The 21526-nt window shown below is 41.0% G+C and overlaps 1 protein-coding gene across 6 annotated transcripts in view; it reads left to right on the plus strand.

The window, feature by feature from the left end:
• LARP4B (La ribonucleoprotein 4B) overlaps positions 1-21526 on the plus strand; it is a 176700-nt gene that overhangs the window by 95210 nt on the left and 59964 nt on the right. For all 6 annotated transcript variants that reach the window (XM_068235823.1, XM_068235824.1, XM_068235825.1 and 3 more), the window contains one exon: positions 13207-13354. In XM_068235823.1, the coding sequence (XP_068091924.1) occupies positions 13207-13354 (148 nt within the window). The remainder of the gene's footprint in view (positions 1-13206; positions 13355-21526) is intronic.

Consider the following 21526-nt stretch of genomic DNA (forward strand, 5'->3'; position numbering starts at 1 on the left):
TGCTCCCTTTTACAGTTAGCTAGGAGAAGCCTAGTACCGGAAAACTTCATCAGAGTGTTAGAAAAGGTATTTTCATCCATCAGGTAGCAGTGGAGATGGAGCTAATGTAGTTGAATCCAAATGGAAAAAGTCCAACCCCACTTGGGTTAAGAAGTCGTTCTATTTAGTACTGGAAATTTGGAGTGACACCCCTGTACGAAGGGTGGACAGCACATGCTGATATAATCCAAGAACATAGGTGCCAACAGTTGTTAAAAAAGAGGTAGCTGTAGACTTGCCTCCAAAGAACGACACAAGTGGTCTCATCCAAAGAACAAAAAACGTTATTCAGACAAAACACCACTTTGAAAGGCATTTTGCAGGTGATAACCCGCTTCCTCAGGCAAAATAACTTAAAGGGCCCTTTCACACCAGAGGGATTTTTCGGCGTTTTAACGCCACGGCCGAAGTTGGCGTTTTGCTAGGTAAAAGAAAGTCCATAGACTTTAATTTTACCTTTCACATCTAACTCTGCGTTTTGGAGCGTTGCGTTTTAACGCTCCCAGGAGCTTTTTCAGGGCTGTTTACAGCCGAAGTTGGCTGTTGGCGTTTCAATGATAGTCAATGGAAAACGCCAACTTCAGCGTTTTCAAAGCGTTTTACAGCTATCTTGCTCACTTATTTTTATACAAGAAAAAAAAATGACGTTTTCATATGAGCTGTAAAACTCTTTCAAAAGGCTTTGAAAACGCTTTGAAAACGCTATGTATTGGCGTTCAGCAAAAGGCTAACTTTCAGCCTTTTCTACCGCAGCCTCTAGTGTGAAAGAGCCCGGAGTGTCTAAGGGCTCTTTCACACTAGAGGCTGCGGTACAAAAGGCTGAAAGTCAGCCTTTTGCTTAACGCCAATACATAGCGTTTTCAAAGCGTTTTGAAAGCGTTTTACAGCTCATATGAAAACGTCATTTTTATAGAAAAAAAAAAAAAAGTGAACAAGTCAGCTGTAAAACGCTTTGAAAACACTTTGAAAAGGCTGAAGTTGGCGTTTTCCATTGACTATCATTGAAACGCCAACAGCCAACTTCGGCTGTAAACAGCCCTGAAAAAGCTCCTGGGAGCGTTGAAACGCAACGCTCCAAAACGCCGAGTTAGATGTGAAAGGTAAAATGAAAGTCTATGGACTTTCATTTTACCTTAGAAAACGCCAACTTCGGCTGTGGCGTTAAAACGCCGAAAAAGTCCTCTGCTGTGAAAGGGCCAAAGACATACAATCAGTTTCCTCAGAGACCATATTCAGTACTTATGTAGCGGGTTTATTGCCACAGTAACACTAATTATACATGAATTGGATAACTATTAATAGGGCAAATTTGGTTTGTAAAACCCTGCAACCTAAAAGCGTACATTAGTCATACAAGAATGGCTGGGTTACTAAGAATTAATACATTTCACTTCACTTAAGTTAATCCCCTGGATTTTTATCAATATCAAATAAGCACATTAATACATCAATATACAGTACAATAAAGAAATACATAAGTTGAGCATATACATGAATAATAGCTGAAAAACTGTATATTCACATTTTATTATTAAACATACAGGAAAGTGCAACAGTGGGACAGAATGAGGATAACTGTAATAGTAAAGAGCGAAAAAGTGAAGTAAAGTGCATGATTGCCGGTTTAACTGATATAAAGGGGTTTCCATGGGCTGAAGTAAAGTGCAAGTGCCAGGTGTGGGTCTTTAAAAAATAAGTGGTGCTGCTTAAAGCGCAGCTGAAGTGAGAGAGGTATTTGGAGGCCAACATATTTATTTCCTTGTAAATACAGTAGAATCTTGTTATAGTAAACTCTCATATAGTAAACCTCTTGATATAGTGGCTGGCTAGTACTGGTCCTGGCTAAGGTCAGTACCTATTCAGTAAGGAGTTCAAGGCAACACTCCCTAACACTGCAGGGTACCCGCTTGAGCCTGCTCTTAGGGCCCTTTTCCACCTGCAATCGCTAGCGTTCACGCTGAACGCTAGCGATTGCTGAATCGCAAAACCGGCGATTCCCCCGACGTTTGCGGCCGCGATTTTGCTATGCTATGCACTGCATAGCAAAATCGCGGCAATTATCGCTCCGCCGCGCGTTCGCGTCCCCGACAAAAGCGAATCGCGGTAGTGGAAATGACCTACCGCGATTCCTATGTTAAAAAGCAAACCGTAGCGATTGTAAAATCGGTAGCGGTTTGCGGTTTTGCGAATCAGCCAGCGCAAACGCGCTGGTGGAAAAGGGCCCTTAGTGGCTGCAGCGCTTTGAGTCAGACAGGAGAAAAGTGCTATACAAATGTTCCAATTATAATAATAATCATTATTATTATAGTAAACTCAGTCCTTAGGTCTCAGCAAATGCATCTGTATAAATATACAATGTATGAACAATTCTGATGTAGTAAATTACTTTTCCTGTTCCTTTGGAGTTTACTATAAAGAGATACTGCTTCAATACCAGTTGCCTGGTTTTCCCGCTTATCCACCACCTTAAATACTTTTAGCCATACACCCAGAACAAGCAATGCAGATCAGGTACTCTGACTGAAGTCTGACTGGATTAGCTGCATGTTTGCTTGTTTCAGGTGTGTGATTCAGACACTACTGCAGCCAAAGAGATCAGCAGGCATGCCAAGCAACTGGTATTGTTTCAAAGTAAATTAATACGGCCAATTTAATTTTAAATTGGAGAGTGGCTTTTTCCCACATGTACAATATTCTTAAATCTAATGTATTTGGCTGCATCCACAAAAAATGATGTATAAATGTAGAAAATTGCATGACAAAAACAATTAATATCCCAGCTCACTAATAGAAATACAACCAATATATTGAACATTGTAAAGTATGGTTTTGTTAGAATTCCACAAGAATATTCAGTGTTAAATGTCAGAGGTTATGTCATAAACTGAGGATCTGAGTCAGAAGATTTTTGTACCGACTCCACAGCCCTGGAATCGCGGTTGCTATACTTCACTGCACCCGGAGCGTGTGTTACCTAGTAACCAGGACACGTAACTAAGGAAGGCACACTACACTGCAGGACCACATGTAGTGTGCCTCTCTGTATTTAGCTCGCAATGCTGCCATGGAGCTTGCACTGCAATAGCAGTGCAGCTTTATGAATCTGCCCCATAGACTTTAATGCAAATGTAATGCAAAGACTGCATGCGGCTAGTTAGAATAACTCAATCCATAACTGTGAACAGGCCCATAGGATTGTATGGGCAGTAAGTTGACAAGTAGAATTATACTGGGTCTAAAAGAAATGAATATGGCAGCCTCCTTAAACCTCTCACTTCAGGTTCCATTGAAGATTTATAGACCTCGTCCATTTTTTTCCCGTTGAACTGATGCCATCTTAGAGAAGGAAGTGTAGCACACATAGTCAATGCGATGCAGATCTGGCTTGTTTGCAGATCTCATGCAAATGATATGTAGCCTGGAACTGAGCCAATTAAATGCACTTTCTGCTGTTTTTGATTGTGCCAGTTCTTGGTTCCATACAATTTGCATACAAGCTATAATTGCCGTATTTGAATCACATTTACCAAGTGAAGCTGGTTGCCTCTGGCTCCTTAGGAGGCGCCCACTGTTTAGATGGTCAGCACACATCATGCTCTGCATATCTGCTACCAGTGTAGTAAATTCTTTAGCCATTAATTACTGATGTTAGAAGTCTTACGGTTTGGATAAAGAAACCAAAAGCGCTCACAGTGGCTTTATGTTAGGGGTGTATAAAGCCCCCTGGACCGCTCTCACCTGCTGCATATGCTGTCAGATCAGCAACATTATGTGATCTCACTTGTTTGCTGCATGGGACTTGGCCCACACTGGCTCACTTTCTGGCTTCATCCCGATATCCATCTAGAGATCTGATAGGCAGGGTTAGCTGGCCATCACTTGTGTCGCTATCCTCCTCATGTCAGGTGGGACCTGTTGTATCACTGGTCTCCTCGAGGTGTATCAGGGCTGATCATGAAGTGAGTCTAAATTCCCGTGCTTAACCAGTATTTATGTAAAGCACTATAGGTAATGTTAAACTGCTGCATCCCTGCGGCAAAATGAGGGGTTAATACCCCCACATCCCCTCTGCAAAATCTACGACTTTCTTGGTCGTGGATTTTGCGGCTCATGGCGGCAGAGCTATGAGCTGCAGCTCTGCCTCCATGCGCGTCAATCCACTGCGGATCTCTGCCTCTCCCCCGGCCCTCTGTCAAGAAAAATTGAGAGGTGCAGGGATTGACGCGCCAAGAGGCAGAGCTACAGCCATAAGCTCTGCCTCTATGAAGAAGTGCTCCCCCGGACCTAGCAGAGGGGATTTGGAGGGTATAAACCCTTGGTTTTGCCGCGGGGATGCGGCGGTTTAGCATTACCTATAGTGCTTTACATAAATACTAATTACAAACTGGAATTTAGACTCACTTCAGAGTCTCTTTAAGACTCATGCTAACTACAGTATACTTCTACTAAGAGGTGAATTCCACTCAACCCACGCTGCAATGGTAGTGCCAGAAACGGGCCACTTGAACCCAATAGCAATGTGAGCAAAAAGGAGTCGTTCCGCACGATAGCTCTTGCACAAAGTGTGCTTCTACTTCTATAATTTGCTCATAGCTGATGCCTTCTGCCTGTTTGTTACACTGTATAGGGGGCTGCTAGCTTACTGATGAAAACTAGGGAAATGTTTGATATATTTTGAACATAACACTTTTTTTTTTTTTTAAATCTCTTTGTTTCATTTTTGCCAGTCAAGTGTAGGTGGACTCGCAGCTAAGAGCAGCAAGCAATCAACAGCCACAGAGTTGTCTACTGCAGTAATCAGTATAGAGCTAGCAGGGACAAAGTTTCCATTTTTGCTAAAATCTGATAGAAATCAGGTGGTGCAAGTTAGCACACTTGATCTGGCAAATGATTGACATTTCCATCAGGGAGATATCGGTTGCCAAATTAATTGTATGGTACGCACATTTATTTATTTATATAGCGCCGACATATTACAGAGTATATTGTCTTGTAACTAACTGTTACAAAATTGATGTAAACTTACTGCACCATTGATACTTTTGCATTGGTTTTGTTCCTGATTTGCATTCATTTGTGTTGATAAAACTGCCACATTGGGCATGATTGGCAAAGCTTTTTCACCTGTTTTCACCTTACCTAGGTTATATTTTTAAGCTCCCAAAGAGCAAAAATATAATTTAAGGTAAGAAAAGTAATATTGAAATAAACTTAAAGAGAACCCGAGGTGTGTTTAAAGAATATTATCTGCATACAGAGGCTGGATCTGCCTATACAGCCCAGCCTCTGTTGCTATCCCAAACCCCACTAAGGTCCCCCTGCACTCTGCAATCCCTCATAAATCACAGCCATGCTGTGAGGCTGTGTTTACATCTGTAGTGTCGGTCTCAGCTGCTCCCCCGCCTCCTGCATAGCTCCGGTCCCTGCCCCCGTCCCTTCCCTTCAATCAGCAGGGAGGGGAGGGAAGGGATGCAGGCGGGGACTGGAGTTCTGCAGGAGGCGGGGAGAGCAGCAGACTGACACTATAGAGATAAACACAGCCAGCTCTGACAAGCTGTTTGTCAGCAGCATGGCTGTGATTTATGAGGGATTGCAGAGTGCAGGGGGACCTTAGTGGGGTTTGGGATAGCAACAGAGGCTGGGCTGTATAGGCAGATCCAGCCTCTGTATGCAGATAATATTCTTCAAACCCACCTCGGGTTCTCTTTAATCAGCACCAACTTTAAGGAATTTTGCTTGTAAATATACTGAAAGGTTATTTTTATCAAATAAGTTTTGTGAATAGAGCCCATTGTCTTCAACCAGTCCTGTCATATACAATGTATTACACGTATCTGTATGCTTCACACTAGAGGACTACAACTAAACTTTCTCAAGAGATCTGCCATGTGCCTCTGCTTTTTTAGCTCAAGAGAGCTTGCCCAGAACATCCTTTAGCTCCTATCCAGTCAAATATATCTTGTCCATAACACAGGTGGAGTTTACTCACCACTCTTCCTCTTTAAAAGGCCCATTATGACCAAGTTCTGGTCGGTTATAAAAATGTAATCTCTGATCCTTAGCCTCGATTGGTGCGTCTTCTCGACTCCTAATAATGTATTTTGCATACCTCTAAAGCAATGTGTCTTTTGCCAAGTCCAAATTGCCTATCCTGTAATACAGCCTCAACTGCATTTCTTTTATGCCCCGCCCACAACTACCATTATTGTCATAATATGATCTCGAACACCAGTAGAAATAAGGTTGGTGAGAAAATGAAGTCCTGTTGAATCCTGGAGTTTACGGTGAAAGATTTACTAACTTTTCCTTCATTTGAGACTTGAGATTAAAATTGACGTTTTGTTCTTTCCTGTAAATATATTTACAGTCTTTATTGGGAGACCATAGTCTAATATAGACATTAATTACTAATACTTAATTTTCACCTGCCCTTAACAATACCTCCTGGTGGGATAACTAAGACTTTAGTGTCTGGTGATTTCACTCAGGATAGATGAGATTTGTACCTTTTTTACCTAGTTAAGACTAAGCAGGACTGCTTTTATTTCTGCGTATTCGATACACAAAAATTGGAAATTAAATATAGCCTCTAGATGTATAACTGTTAAAGAATTTAGCTTCAACATTTTAACTATAGATTTTGTGACTGCATTATTGCATAGAATTATTCTGTCACACTCTCCCCTGTGCTTCCATGCTTGCAGTCAGATGGCAACATTCAATCATGTTTAGTGGGACTGCCTCGTAGTTAAGGGATTATGGGAGAAAACATAGGAACTAATTGAAAATCTGTTTAGGATTAAATAGCTGTTCATTATGCTCAATGTATTTTTATACCTCCCACTGCTGAAAGTACCAAGGAAGTCTCATAAATTAGCAACTTGTATAATTTTAGCTTCTCATGGGTGTATAGTGTATGCTAGGCTGCAAGGATCTATTATTTTTAAAGCCAATGGGTACCACTATAAAAATAAAAAAGTCAGATACTCACCTAAGGAGAGGGAAGGCTCTCGGTCCTAATGAGCCTTCCCTCTCCTCTCCCGGTGCCCTCGGTGCTGCGCTGGCTCCCCCGTTCGCGTCCGCCGCCGCAGGGACTTCGGAGGTCTTCGAGAGCACTCGGGCTTCCTAAGACGTGCCGCTCAATACTACGTACGCGCGAGTGCGTCATAGAGGACGCTCGCGCATGTGTACTATGGAGCGGCCCCGTCCTCGGGAGCCCGAGTGCTCCCGAAGGCTTCCGAAACATCCCTTCGGCTGCGGAAGTGGCAGTATTTGACCGAACTGGTCGAATACTGCCACGGGGGATCCTGCGCGGGACCGGGCACCGGGAGAGGACAGGGAAGGCTCATTAGGACCAAGCCTTCCCTCTCCTTAGGTGAGTATCTGACTTTTTTTTTTTTAAAGGTAAACATTTACTTTAAATATCCTTATAAATTAAATTGCGTATCAAAGAAAACGGGAAAAAACAGTCTTGCTGAACTTCAAATAACACAATTTTTCTAAGAGTGGGTTGGGAAAGGTTACAGGGAGGGTGTATGGGGAGGAATAGCTCTAGCGTGTTGCCACTTCATGCCAATTGAGCCAGGGGAGAGGGATTAGGGTAAGGAGGTCAGATGGCAAAAGCAACTATCATATAGTTATTTTAAATAACAATACAAGAGTATATGCACTTTGTCTCCAGGCGGTAAGGCAGAACTGATAGAACTACATCATCGTTTAGATGAATTGATAGAGGAAAAGGCAAAAAAAAAAAGGTCCTAAAAATAATGCAATATGTAGGGTAGGCCCAGGTTGTCCTGCCAAGTCATCCACGGACTCCCAAGTCTTGATGTTAGGCATCGTTTCCTTAATTTTGGTTAAAATGTGTCCAGAAAGCATAGACTGATTAAGAAGTTCTAAGATGAAGACACGATCTGAAGCAGCCTTCTACTCATAGATTATTAGATTGAACTGACTTAATCTTCCTATGTGCCTTTAAAATCTTTAACTTTTCGTTTATACTTGTTGAAACCGTTTAGAAGTTGTCTTGATTACTGCATGTTCAGTTATAAATTACCAACTTATAAGCCATTAGTTGATAATGTTCTCTTACATACTTATCACTTAACATAGTGTAAGACATTGGCCTCAATTCACTAAGATCATGCTGGAGATAAGGCAAGAGAAAACTTATCTTCACACAGTGAGAGAGTCATCTTATCTCTTCATTCCTTAAGTTACCACCTCTGTAGTTATTTTCACACGCAGTTAATTAACAGCCTGTCTTTAACATTAGCATTCTGGAGTTATTTTAAGGATCGAAGAGTTAACTTAAAGACAGAAGAGTTAACTTTAGGTTTGCCTGAGGTAAAATGTTTCCTGAATACTACATGCCTCATCACCATGGTGATAACCCTAGAAACATTATTAAAGACAGGAGATAAGCTTAGTGAATTTAGGCCAATATTGTAACACTATGCAGTTAACCATTTATGCTGTTACTACTACTACATGTTTCTATCTGTTTTTTTATTGAAACCCAATAAAAATGTATTGAAATCAATAAAAAAAAGTTCTAAGACTTGAGTCTGTGGAGAGGTGGGGGGACCTCCAGTTGGCAGTTATGTTTTTTTTTCTTTTGGCAATTGCCTTCACAATCCTGTGTGTAGGGAAGTTCACTCCAGAGGGCTTGTTGAGCAATCGGTCATTGCATCCAACATCCGTTCAGGGTTAAAGTGACATTCAAATACTTGCTGTTATCCCATCTATGGAGCATCATGAGGTTCTGTAATTAGCTGCATATGCAGGTGCTTCAGTAAAAAGAGTCACTTGTAGATTCATATAGCCACCCCATTGCAGTATAGCATTTGAGTTTGAAATACAAATATGACATCCTACGAATAGGTGCAGGAGCAGGCAAAAAGTCTGTATTTTAAGGAAGTATGTGGTTATTAGCCAGGATCCACAACGCAGACAGAAAGGATTGAATTATTATGGTTCTAGTGGAGCAGACATTCCAATATAGAAGTGCACGGTGTAATATGTGAGTATTACCATTTCATAGGAGTCTGGCGAAGGTATATGATTACAAGAGTACTGTCACTCCTCCTTATTAGGGCCAGGAGGGCTTATGATGTCATCTGAGACCGGCATCTGGTGGACCAAGATCTGTAAGGTCTAAGGGGTCGTTTGTGTAAAACTGATGGCGGTGGTTGGTTGGCTGCTTGAACACAATGCCAGCTTTGGTCAGGGCAGCTGTGTCTTCAGCTGGTGCTTTGCATACATATGATTTGCTCCTAGACTGGAATGAAAGGGGGAATGGAAACCCCCACCTGTACCTGATAGGGGCTTGCTAGAGTGCCAAAGTATAAGACCTTAAGACCTGCGTTTTTGTATGGTCAGAAGAGCCAGGTCAATGAACAACTGGACCGACTGGCGCATACCCGGGAGAGCGGAGAGATCCCTGGCTGCCACGAGGATCTTATCGCAGTAGTCTTCTAAGTAAAACTCGCCTATGACGTCTCGAGGTAAGTCTGCGTTCGTAGGCCTTACCAAAGCCTAATCATGGAAGTATCCACTTGTGTCAGTAAGATGCTAAATAGATAAGTGACTGTTGCGTCCAGATCATGGATGGACTCTGGCAGGCCCTTAATGCGCACATTTACCCACCAGCTCTTATTCTCGAGGTCTTCTATTTTAGCCTCAAGTGCATCAATCCATGTATCCTGGTACTCCAATTAAGTTTTTTCCTTCTCAAGGGCCTGAGTCATCTTGTCTGACAGTTTCTCAAAGTCTGACACATCCAATTCACTATCTCATATGTTTTCTCCCAAGGAGATAATTTTTCATCTTCTGTCTAAAATAACTTTTCAGCACTATGCAACTGGAGAAGTACCAAAAAGTAGGTGAAAAAAATGCTGTCAAAATTATTTTGAGTATTTTCTTGCTTGTTGGTGGCTTAAAAGGTATTTTATTGATAAGGTGGGACAATATCCCCTAGGTGAAAACTGAGGAGAAAAAGTGAATTGCATAAGGGCCATGGCCTCCAATGTCAGAGATCTGCCTGGAGAGCTCAGAGACTACATCTCGTAGTTTGGCCTGGAACATTGTTTGGATGGTGGTGAGACGTTCTTCATTAGAGAGTCCTCCAGTGGCACAACTTGTGAAAAAAGTGACCCGATGTAGATGGGATCCGTCTGTCTGGCGAAGGGAGCTGGCCTCGTGTTTTAGTTTTAGAAGACACATTGTCAGCCATCTTGGATTTTCTCTGGGAAGACCGAGAGGGAGAAATTAAGGTCTTTGGGCGGGAGTGGCATCTTAGTAAATATTTGCAATAGGTCCTTAGCATAGCTTGGGGGCTCAGGAAACGAATAAGGCATTGTGAACCTGGGCTGGCATGGAGGGGGGCTGTTAAAGTTGTGATGCGGAGCTCACAGATGACGCCCTCTCGCTGTGGCGCCACGTATGCGCCCCCCAAACCATGTCCATTTCATTATGATAAATCATCAAAGAAAGTATTCCAGAAAGTGCGGGACATGTGGATGAAATTGTTTTAGCTGTGCAATGGTTAACTCTGTCTTACTACTGTGATATTACAGTATGTTCTGGATTATTTAACTTCCCTGGGAGTATGAATGAGCCTGTCTCATGAAAGGAAAGGCAGGGTACTGTTTTATTCCCTGCAATAGTTCCCCCCCCCTCCCCCCCCCCCGGATTAAACTTGAATTTATATGCGAATTTCACATGCTCTGAAAACCTTCACGTGAGAATGTTATTTGTTTTCTGGCAAGAAGCTATAATGCGGGGAAGTAATTTATTTTTTTTTATTATTTTTTTTTAAACTTGTATTATGGTCAAGATGTAAACTAGACCCTTGCATGATTCACTTTGGTAAGTTACAGGCAAACATTTCATAAAAATTTATTGGACCACTTTTTGCACAGATATCCAGCCAAAATTGAATGCCAGGGAGGTTAACACCAGGGGTGGACAAAATGTCGAGCTCCGCAGCCAGTTTCTCCAGTCTAGGAGCCAGCTCTGTTCATTCTGTTTTCCAGTGGGCGAGCCCTATGGCATTATACTTTTGTATTGTACAAAATGTGCCATACATTTGTACTTAATAAAGTGGAATATAACCCTGCATTTCAACTTTGCTCTAAAACATTATTTACAGCATATTATATGCAAAAAGCGTTGTTTTTTTTACTAGACCAGCATTGGAAGGGTTGAACACAGATGTTTAAAGTTCCGTGGAGAGATATGCAGAAGTTCAGATTGTTACATTCTATTTAGTTAAATGTATCTATTGAGAAATTTTACACACTCTTTGGCTGTCCTCCAGCTCCTTCTCAGTCAGAGAGATGAGTCACAGGCCACACTTAGATACATTTATGTAAACAAAATGTATCTATGTCAGCTTCGGATGCGTCTGCAGAAATCTCCAGGAACTTTAAAGCCCTGTGTAACCCTTCCAATGCTGGTCTAGTAATAAAAAAAATGCTGGTTGCATATAATATACTGTAAATAATGTTTTAGAGCAAAGTTGAAATGCAGGGTTATATTCCGCTTTAAAGAGACACTGAAGCGAAAAAAAATTATGATGATATGATTTGTATGTGTAGTACAGCTAAGAAATAAAACATTAAGATCAGATACATCAGTCTAATTGTTTCCAGTACAGGAAGAGTTGAGAAACTCCAGTTGTTATCTCTATGCAAACAAGCCATTAAGCTCTCCGACTAAGTTAGTCATGGAGAGGGCTGTTATCTGACTTTTATTATCTTAAGGGCCCGTTCAGACTGCAAAACGCCGACAGCCACGCATGCGGAACGCAACGCGTGCGAACGCACGCCATCCGCGTTTGTGTGCCTTGCGCGGCTGATCTCATCACTGAAAAGTGAATGGGACAGCCGCGCGTTTTTGTAAAATCTGCGTGCAGCATGCGTTCCCAGACCGCACAGGTCCGGAACGCATGCAGTGTGAACATCAGACAGTGCAGTCTATGCACTGTCTGATGTCGTGCGTGTCTGCCTCCTGCACGCGTGTTCAAAACGCGGCTGGAAACGCGCACATTCTGAACGGGCCCATACTGTAAGTGAACTGTTTACTTTTTCTCTGCTAGAGGAGAGGTCATTACTTCACAGACTGCTCTGAAAGACTCATTTTGAATGCTGAGTGTTGTGTAATCTGCACATATTATAGAATGATGCAATGTTAGAAAAAACACTATATACCTGAAAATAAAAGTATGAGAATATTTTCTTTGCTGCTAATCTTCTAGTAATTATTCATAGTACACAACCAATTCACTATATCATATATTTTTTTTCGCTTCAGTGTCTCTTTAAGTGGTTTCCTACAATAATACAGTTCATATAAGTATTTCATTGATGAACACTATAAATCTGACGACACATTAACATTTGAAATTGTGTTACTTGTTTCTGTCTGGGCTTTAATACAGAAGACTGTTGCTTTAGATGAGGTCAGTAATGGGAACACTAAAGCTGTGAACTACCGTATACAGGATCTTCTCAAAAAATTAGCATATTGTGATAAAGTTCATTATTTTCTGTAATGTACTGACAAACATGAAGCAGTCATTTCTGCAAAAGGATTCCCGACCAAGTATTGAGTGCATAACTGAACATAATTATTTGAAAGTTGACTTTTTTTGTTTTCAAAACACTTTTCTTTTATTGGTCGGATGAAACATGCTAATTTTTTGAGATAGGAAATTTGGGTTTTCATCAGCTGTATGCCAAAATCATCAATATTAAAACAATTAAAGGCTTGAACTAATTCAGTTGTGTGTATTTGAATCTAAAATATACAAAAGTCTAATGTTTATCAGTACATTACAGAAAATAATGAACTTTATCACAATAAGCTATTTTTTTTAGAAGATCCTGTATACTCTACTCTACCCTATAACTTGGCTTATACTTGAGTATATATACGGTATTATTATTTAGTATTTCTATAGCACTGACCGCCTCCACAGCACTTTTACAGAGTTTATATAGTCTTGTCACTAGCTGTTCCTCATAGGGGCTCATAATGTATTCCCTACCATAGTCCTATGTCCATCATAGTCTAGGGCCAATTTAGGGGGAGCCAGTTAACTTCTTGCAAATAAAAGGCTGGGCTTGTATTCATGTAATAAAAAATTGTTCTGTATCTTTCTAGGAATCAGCCAAGGTTTCCGAGTTAAACCCCAATGCTAAAGTATGGGGGAACCACGTATTGCATGTGGAATCGGGCAGAGCTGCTGATGGGACTGTGGATGAATCTGGAGGGTCACCAGGTAGCTCCTCACAGGACTGGCCCAAAGAAGGTAAAAACTACAGCCAAACTTCTCATCAGTTTGTTGCAAAGTATTTCCTTGCATTTAGTCTAGCCAAGGTGCATTGCATATTTTTACCTTGTGTAAAAAGAGAAATGTGATAGCATTCCCAACTTTTTGAAATTTTTAAAAGGCACACTCCAGAATGTTATTTTAAGTGGACCCAAGCTCATAACTTAATGAATAAAATTGCTTAGTTTTACAGTATACATTTATAAAGTATTAACCATAGTCAAAGTTTACCCGTTGTAAAATGTTACCTAACCTTGATTTACATTCTTAAATGTATTTGTGATGCTGGGATCTTGACTTCGGGCAAGGAGAATCACTATTGGATAAGTGCAAATTTTGGACAGAGGCGCCAGGCAGGTTAAAATGATCTAAAAACAACTAAAAAGGAGGAGTACAGGTGGACTTACCTCCTGAAATGATGGACAATCGAGATTGTTCAATTCGCAAATAACAATTTATTTTGGCACTCCGCAACGCGTTTCGCAGGTATAACCCGCTTCATCAGGCAAGGAGTGCAAGCTAAAAATCAAGCATACAAACCTTAAACAATATACAATAAACAAAACGCGACCCTAAGAGCTTGCCATCATAATACAAAAATGACATATGTCTGTCACAGAAGGGGCGATCTGCTGTGACAGGAGACGTGTAAATACCAAGGGCCTGATTTACCAAAGGACGATAAGCTGCTTTGCATGTCTAATTGTTTGTTTGCTCCTCCAAACAACCGCGAGAGCTATTGCGGGCGCCCGGACGCAATGCGCCGCCCCGGACACGCAAAGCCCATAGACCCGTATTGGGCCCTGCGCATCCAAGAAGACGCACCCCGCGCAAATGCAGCGCGCGCAAATGTATGCGCGTGCAAAAAACGCTAAGGGAGAAAAAATCGCGCCAAGCGTTAGCAAATCAGGCCCCATGTGTAATGAGGAATGCAACCAAATTAGTACAAGAATCTATCATGAAACAGCACATAAATAACTTTTCATTCAATTGTCAGCATAAGTTATTATATATATCAGTGTAAGTTATTATATAGTGACAATACCCGTGTGTCCATAGTGGTGTAATAACTATCTACATAGCCGCAAAATTATCATCTATAAAAGTGAAGTATAGCTCTTTGAATAAATAGGGAATTCCATCTTACCTCAAAAAGGTCCAATAGTGGCAATGCGCCTCTGTAACTCGCGCTGCTGCTGTCTGCTGTTTATAAAGGTGTCTATGTGCCTAAATTAAAGGTAGGATGTCAGGTGAGTACAGCGTGACATCACATCCCCCACACTGGGCTTATATGGGAAGTGATGCTGGGAAGCATGGGCGAGGTGGCGTCGGCCATGTTGATTGTCGGCAATTTTGCCAGTAGCTGTAAATATGTATAAAATGTGGTGTTTTTGCCACACTATGCATCTCAACAATATTTCCATGCCTATGCGACCATATAGTGGCACTGATAGCGTTACTGGCTATCATTAGATTGTGATCTCTATTTGTTGTTCCTGTATTCATATAGTCTATGTAGTATATATATATGAATGCTGCCATCTAGTGGTCAGAATATGGAATAGCAGTTAAAAGTAGTTCTACTCCTATACAAATGCATAAAACTGAATTAAATCCAATAACAGAGATAAAACAACAGTGTTAATATGGTTAAGAAGAAGTAACATCAATAAAATATATAAAAAAAATATGCTTATCTAATATAATAATTTTAAGAAATGTATAAAAAATAAGTGAGGACTATCATAATAAAACATTGTTTGCTATTAGCAAGCTACTGTTTGGAGTAATAATAAATAATTAATCATTAAAATGCTTTTTCTAAAACCTCATTCAGACCATTGGGTATCAGGCACTTTAGAATTTGTATCCAATAAATTTCCTTTTGGCGCAGTATCTCGAAAGCATTTGTGTGGGATGGGGAAACTGATTCGATGAAAGTGATTTTAAATAAGAGAGGATTATTGTTGTGGTGGATACCAAAATGTCGAGAAACGCTGTGTAAATTGTAATTATTTATGATGTTTCTCTTGTGCTGGCCAATCCTGCTGCGAGCCTCCTGGGTCGTACGACCAATGTATTGAGGCCCACATGGGCATGAAATAAGATAAATAATGAAACGAGAGTCGCAATCGATATGTTGCGTGATAGGATATTCAATGTTTGTAGTGTGGGACTGAAAGGTCTTAGTGTTCACCACGAACTGGCAGGCTGTACATCTCGCTTTGTGGCAGGCATGTGATCCTGGTGGTAGGCGGGGGCCGGTGGATTGGGAGAATGTCCTCAGCTTGCTGGGAGCTAATAAGTTACGCAAATTAGGTGCACGTTTAAATGTGAGTGTTGGTTTGTTGGGTAATAATGGTTTAAGATGGGGATCTTGTGTTAATATGTCCCATCTAGACTGCAACGTGGTTCTAATAATATTGTGTTGTGAACTGAAGCGTGTGATAAACCTGGGAAATGGATCGTTAACGTTAGTAATATTGGAGTTAGGGGCAGTCTGGGATGTAGTGGTGGGGGTGTGAATTGCTTTGTATTTGGCGTCTTTGATTAATTTGTTTGGGTATTTTCGTTCGGAAAATTTTTTTGTCAATATTGTCGACTGTGTATGGTAGTCATTTATGTCAGTACAGTTCCGGTAAATCCTTTTATATTGGCTGTACGGGGGTGTTGGTAGTCCAAGGTTGATGATGGTGACTGTTGAAATGAATGTAATTGTTGGCATCGACTTTTTTGAAATGGGTTTTGGTTTTTTTATATTGAGTAATTCAATGAACAATACCAGGTGCAGATATTCTATGGTGGTGGAATGATATTGGAAAGTGAAAAGTAGACCAGCCGGATTGTTGTTGAGGTATTGCACGAATAGAGGAATATTGTTGGGGTCGCCTTGCCATATGAAAATCAGATCATCAATATATCCACGATAAAACTTAATGTTCTCTGTAAAGGGATGCTGGGAATGGAATTTTAAATGCTCTAGGTAACCCATGGTGAGGTTCGCAAAGGACGGAGCAAATGAACTCCCCATGGCTGTACCTGTACGTTGGTGGTAATATTTATCCTGAAAACTGAACGTGTTATGTTGAAGTATGAATTCTGCACAGTGAATAATGAAGTTAATCTGTGGATGAGGCATGAGCGGATTGTTGTTTAAGAAGAAAGATAAAGCTGTAAGTCCAAAGTCGTGTGGTATATTGGTGTAAAGCGAGGTGACATCGCAGGTTAACCAGTAATAATCAGATTTCCAATGGATATTTTTAATCAGATGAATGAGGTGTTGGGAGTCTTTTAAAAAAGATGGGAGGGACTGGACATGTGGTTGTAAGTGTTTATCTACAAATACAGATAAATTGCTGGTGGTGGAGTCTATGCCCGATATGATTGGTCTACCCGGTGGTCTGATGAGTGACTTGTGTATTTTAGGTAAATCATAAAAGAAGGGGGTTTTTGGGTGTTGATTAATGATGAATGCCCTTTCGTTTTTTGTGAGAATCCCCTTAAGATAATGCTCATTGATAAAGGTTTTTAATTTTGAGTTATACTCTTCAGTGGGATCATGATAAAGTACGGTGTAATGTAGGGGGTCATCAAGTAGACGCGAAGCTTCTTCGAGGTAGTCTACTTTGTTCAGAAGGACAACCCCCCCTCCTTTGTCCGCTGGTCTGATTATTATAGAACAGACCCCTGTGGGACCCCACTGCTAACAGTCTCCCATTTTGAGTATGATCCATTGACCACAACTCTTTGTTTTCTGTCCTTTAGCCAGTTCCCTATCCATGAACACAGACTCTTCCCCAGTCCTTGCATCCTCAACTTTTGCACCAGACTTTTGTGGGGAACAGTGTCGAAGGCCTTTGCAAAGTCCAAGTATATCACATCTACAGCATTCCCAATATCCATATTAGCATTCACTACCTCATAAAAGCTGAGTTAGTCAAACAGGACCTGTCTTTAGTAAACCCATGTTGATGCTGAGAAATAAGATTATTTTCTACTATGAAGTCATGTATAGTATCTCTTAGTAACCCCTCAAATAGTTTGCATACAACTGATGTTAAACTTACAGGTCTATAATTTCCTGGATCAGATTTTTTGCCCTTCTTAAATAATGGGAAAACGTGGGCTGTACGCCAATCCACTGGGACTCTGCCAGTTGCAAGAGAGTCACAAAAGATAAGATAAAGGGGTTTATCTATAACTGAACTTAATTCCCTTAGGACCCGAGGATGCATGCCATCCGGGCCAGGTGCCTTGTCTATTTTTAATTTATTTAGTCTTGCCTTCACTTCTTCCTGCGTTAAGTATTTAATATTACAGTTAGAAGATTGAGACTCTTCCGCCTCTGTAGTTTGCAACAGTGCTGTTTCTTTTGTGAAGACAGAAGCAAAGAAAGCATTTAATAACTCTGCCTTACCTTGGTCATCCACCATTGAGTTCCCATCCTCATCCTTTAGGAGTCCTATACAGTCAACCTTTCTTTTTTTAGAGTTAATGTACTTGTAAAACTTTTTTGGGTTAGATTTGATATCCTTAGCGATTTGTTTTTCAGCTTCAATCTTTGCCTGCCTAATTTCTTTTTTACAACACAATATTATTAGAACCACGTTGCAGTCTAGATGGGACATATTAACACAAGATCCCTATCTTAAACCATTATTACCCAACAAACCAACACTCACATTTAAACGTGCACCTAATTTGCGTAACTTATTAGCTCCCAGCAAACTGAGGACATTCTCCCAATCCACCGGCCCCTGCCTACCACCAGGATCACATGCCTGCCACAAAGCGAGATGTACAGCCTGCCAGTTCGTGGTGAACACTAAGACCTTTCAGTCCCACACTACAAACATTGAATATCCTATCACGCAACATATCGATTGCGACTCTCGTTTCATTATTTATCTTATTTCATGCCCACGTGGGCCTCAATACATTGGTCGTACGACCCAGGAGGCTCGCAGCAGGATTGGCCAGCACATGAGAAACATCATAAATAATTACAATTTACACAGCGTTTCTCGACATTTTGGTATCCACCACAACAATAATCCTCTCTTATTTAAAATCACTTTCATCGAATCAGTTTCCCCATCCCACACAAATGCTTTCGAGATACTGCGCCAAAAGGAAATTTATTGGATACAAATTCTAAAGTGCCTGATACCCAATGGTCTGAATGAGGTTTTAGAAAAAGCATTTTAATTATTAATTATTTATTATTACTCCAAACAGTCGCTTGCTAATAGCAAACAATGTTTTATTATGATAGTCCTCTCTTATTTTTTATACATTTCTTAAAATTATTATATTAGATAAGCATATTTTTATTTTATTTTTTTATATATTTTATTGATGTTACTTCTTCTTAACCATATTAACACTGTTTTATCTCTGTTATTGGATTTAATTCAGTTTTATGCACTTGTATAGGAGTAGAACTACTTTTACCTGCTATTCCATATTCTGACCACTAGATGGCAGCATTCATATATATATACTACATAGACTATATGAATACAGGAACAACAAATAGAGATCACAATCTAATGATAGCCAGTAACGCTATCAGTGCCACTATATGGTCGCATAGGCATGGAAATATTGTTGAGATGCATAGTGTGGCAAAAACACCACATTTTATACATATTTACAGCTAATGGCAAAATTGCCACAATCAACATGGCCGACGCCACCTCGCCCATGCTTCCCAGCATCACTTCCCGTATAAGCCCAGTGTGGGGGATGTGATGTCACGCTGTACTCACCTGACATCCTACCTTTAATTTAGGCACATAGACACCTTTATAAACAGCAGACAGCAGCAGCGCGAGTTACAGAGGCGCATTGCCACTATTGGACCTTTTTGAGGTAAGATGGAATTCCCTATTTATTCAAAGAGCTATACTTCACTTTTATAGATGATACTTTTGCGGCTATGTAGATAGTTATTACACCACTATGGACACACGGGTATTGTCACTATATAATAACTTACACTGATATATATAATAACTTATGCTGACAATTGAATGAAAAGTTATTTATGTGCTGTTTCATGATAGATTCTTGTACTACTTTGGCCGCATTCCTCATTACACATGGGGCCTGATTTGCTAACGCTTGGCGCGATTTTTTCGCGCTAAGCGGTTTTTGCACGCGCATACATTTGTGCGCGCTGCGTTTGCGTGGGGTGCGTCTTCTTGGATGCGCGGGGCCCAATACGGGTCTATGGGCTTTGCGTGTCCGGGGCGGCGCATTGCGTCCGGGCGCCCGCGATAGCTCTCGCGGTTGTTTGGAGGAGCAAACAAACAATTAGACATGCAAAGCAGCTTATCGTCCTTTGGTAAATCAGGCCCTTGGTATTTACACGTCTCCTGTCACAGCAGATCGCCCCTTCTGTGACAGACATATGTCATTTTTGCTTTTTGTATTATGATGGCAAGCTCTTAGGGTCGTGTTTTGTTTATTGTATATTGTTTATGGTTTGTATGCTTGATTTTTAGCTTGCACTCCTTGCCTGATGAAGCGGGTTATACCTGCGAAACGCGTTGCGGAGTGCCAAAATAAATTATTTGCGATTTGAAAAATCTCGATTGTCCATCATTTCAGGAGGTAAGTCCACCTGTACTCCTCCTTTTTAGTTGTTTTTAGATCATTTTAACCTGCCTGGCGCCTCTGTCCAAAATTTGCACAGTATATAGTCCACCTTGGGTGGAGGGGACTGTCCCCTTCTTTCTATCTACAGAGAGCGACTTCTTAAACCTGAGTGGGGTCAGGTTCTAATACTCCCCACCTGCATTTCAAGTGGTTGCCTATGTGGTAACCCGTGTTTGTGAGTATATCCACATCTGTTAATTATTTCGCCAACAATTGTTAGACTTACTGCACTATATTGGGCTCTCGGTTTTTCTTTTTGTTTCAAGTGCACTATTAGATAAGAGTTATTACTGCTGTTTTGAAACTTGATGAAACAGGTTTTACATCAGACTGTCACGGCTGCTGTTTAGATTTCAGTCTTGAGAATTAAAATTAACAGAAAACAGAAATTTGAGACGGTTATATGTAACTGTTACTTTACCATTGGTACTTCACATACAGTTAATTATACATTTATTTTCAGTTTAGGTTTGCTTTAAATCAAATGTATGCTGCCAGTGTGTCTGCAAGGGCTAGTGTACTCAGATGTTTACTTTTTGCATCTGATTTGGGGAACCCGAGGTGAGGCTGCCATATTTATTTCCATTTAAACAATACCAGTTGCTTTGAAGTCCTCCTGATCCTGTGTCTTTAATTTTTAGCCATAGACCCTGAACAAATATGCAGCAGATCAGGTACTCTAAATTAGCTGATTCAGGTTTTACTGGAATAGCTATATGCTTGTTCCAGGGTTTTGACTCAGACATATGCCAGAGGATTAACAGGGCTGCCAGGCAGCTGCCATTGTTTACAAGGAAATAAATATGGCGGCCTCCATATCACTCTCACCTAGGGCCCCCCTTAAAGTACCCCTTACCTGGTCTTTAATACTTTTAAAATTGTTTTATTACTGTTGCTGTGACTTTGTCACAGCACCATCCTCCCCCCTCCAGCAACCCCTGTGGCCCCGTTCTGGCAACCATTATGAGCGGGGAGGAAATGACAGTTCTTCCTCCCCTCTGTACGTCCTTAACTCCACCCTCTCCACTTGTGGCCTTAGGTCCATATAGGTTGCACTGCACACAGCGCACAGGGGCGCTGTGCTGTGTGCGGGCTTGTTAATAGAGTTCGGAAGGATATACGACCTCAATTATCACAAGCACACATAGCGCAGCTCCCCTGTGCGCTGTGTGCAGTGAAACATAAAGCCGCAGGTGGAGGGGCGGAATTATGGATGCGCACAGGGGAGGAAGAGCTGCCACTTCCTCCCCGCTCATATTCAACGTTATGCCTCAGTTGAAGACTTCGACTGAACAGAACAGGGTCCACGGGATACTGGAAGGGGGGAGGATGGTGCTGTGTCTTAGTAACAGCACCAATAGTAAAACGCTATTAAACGTTTAAGGTGAGGGGGGAACCAGGTCAGGGGTACTTTAAAGAGAAATCGTAACCAAGAATTGAACTTCATCCCAATCAGCTGATACCCCCTTTCCCATGAGAAATCTTTTC

Source organism: Hyperolius riggenbachi, chromosome 5 (assembly GCF_040937935.1).
Source record: "Hyperolius riggenbachi isolate aHypRig1 chromosome 5, aHypRig1.pri, whole genome shotgun sequence".
Taxonomy (NCBI): domain Eukaryota; kingdom Metazoa; phylum Chordata; class Amphibia; order Anura; family Hyperoliidae; genus Hyperolius; species Hyperolius riggenbachi.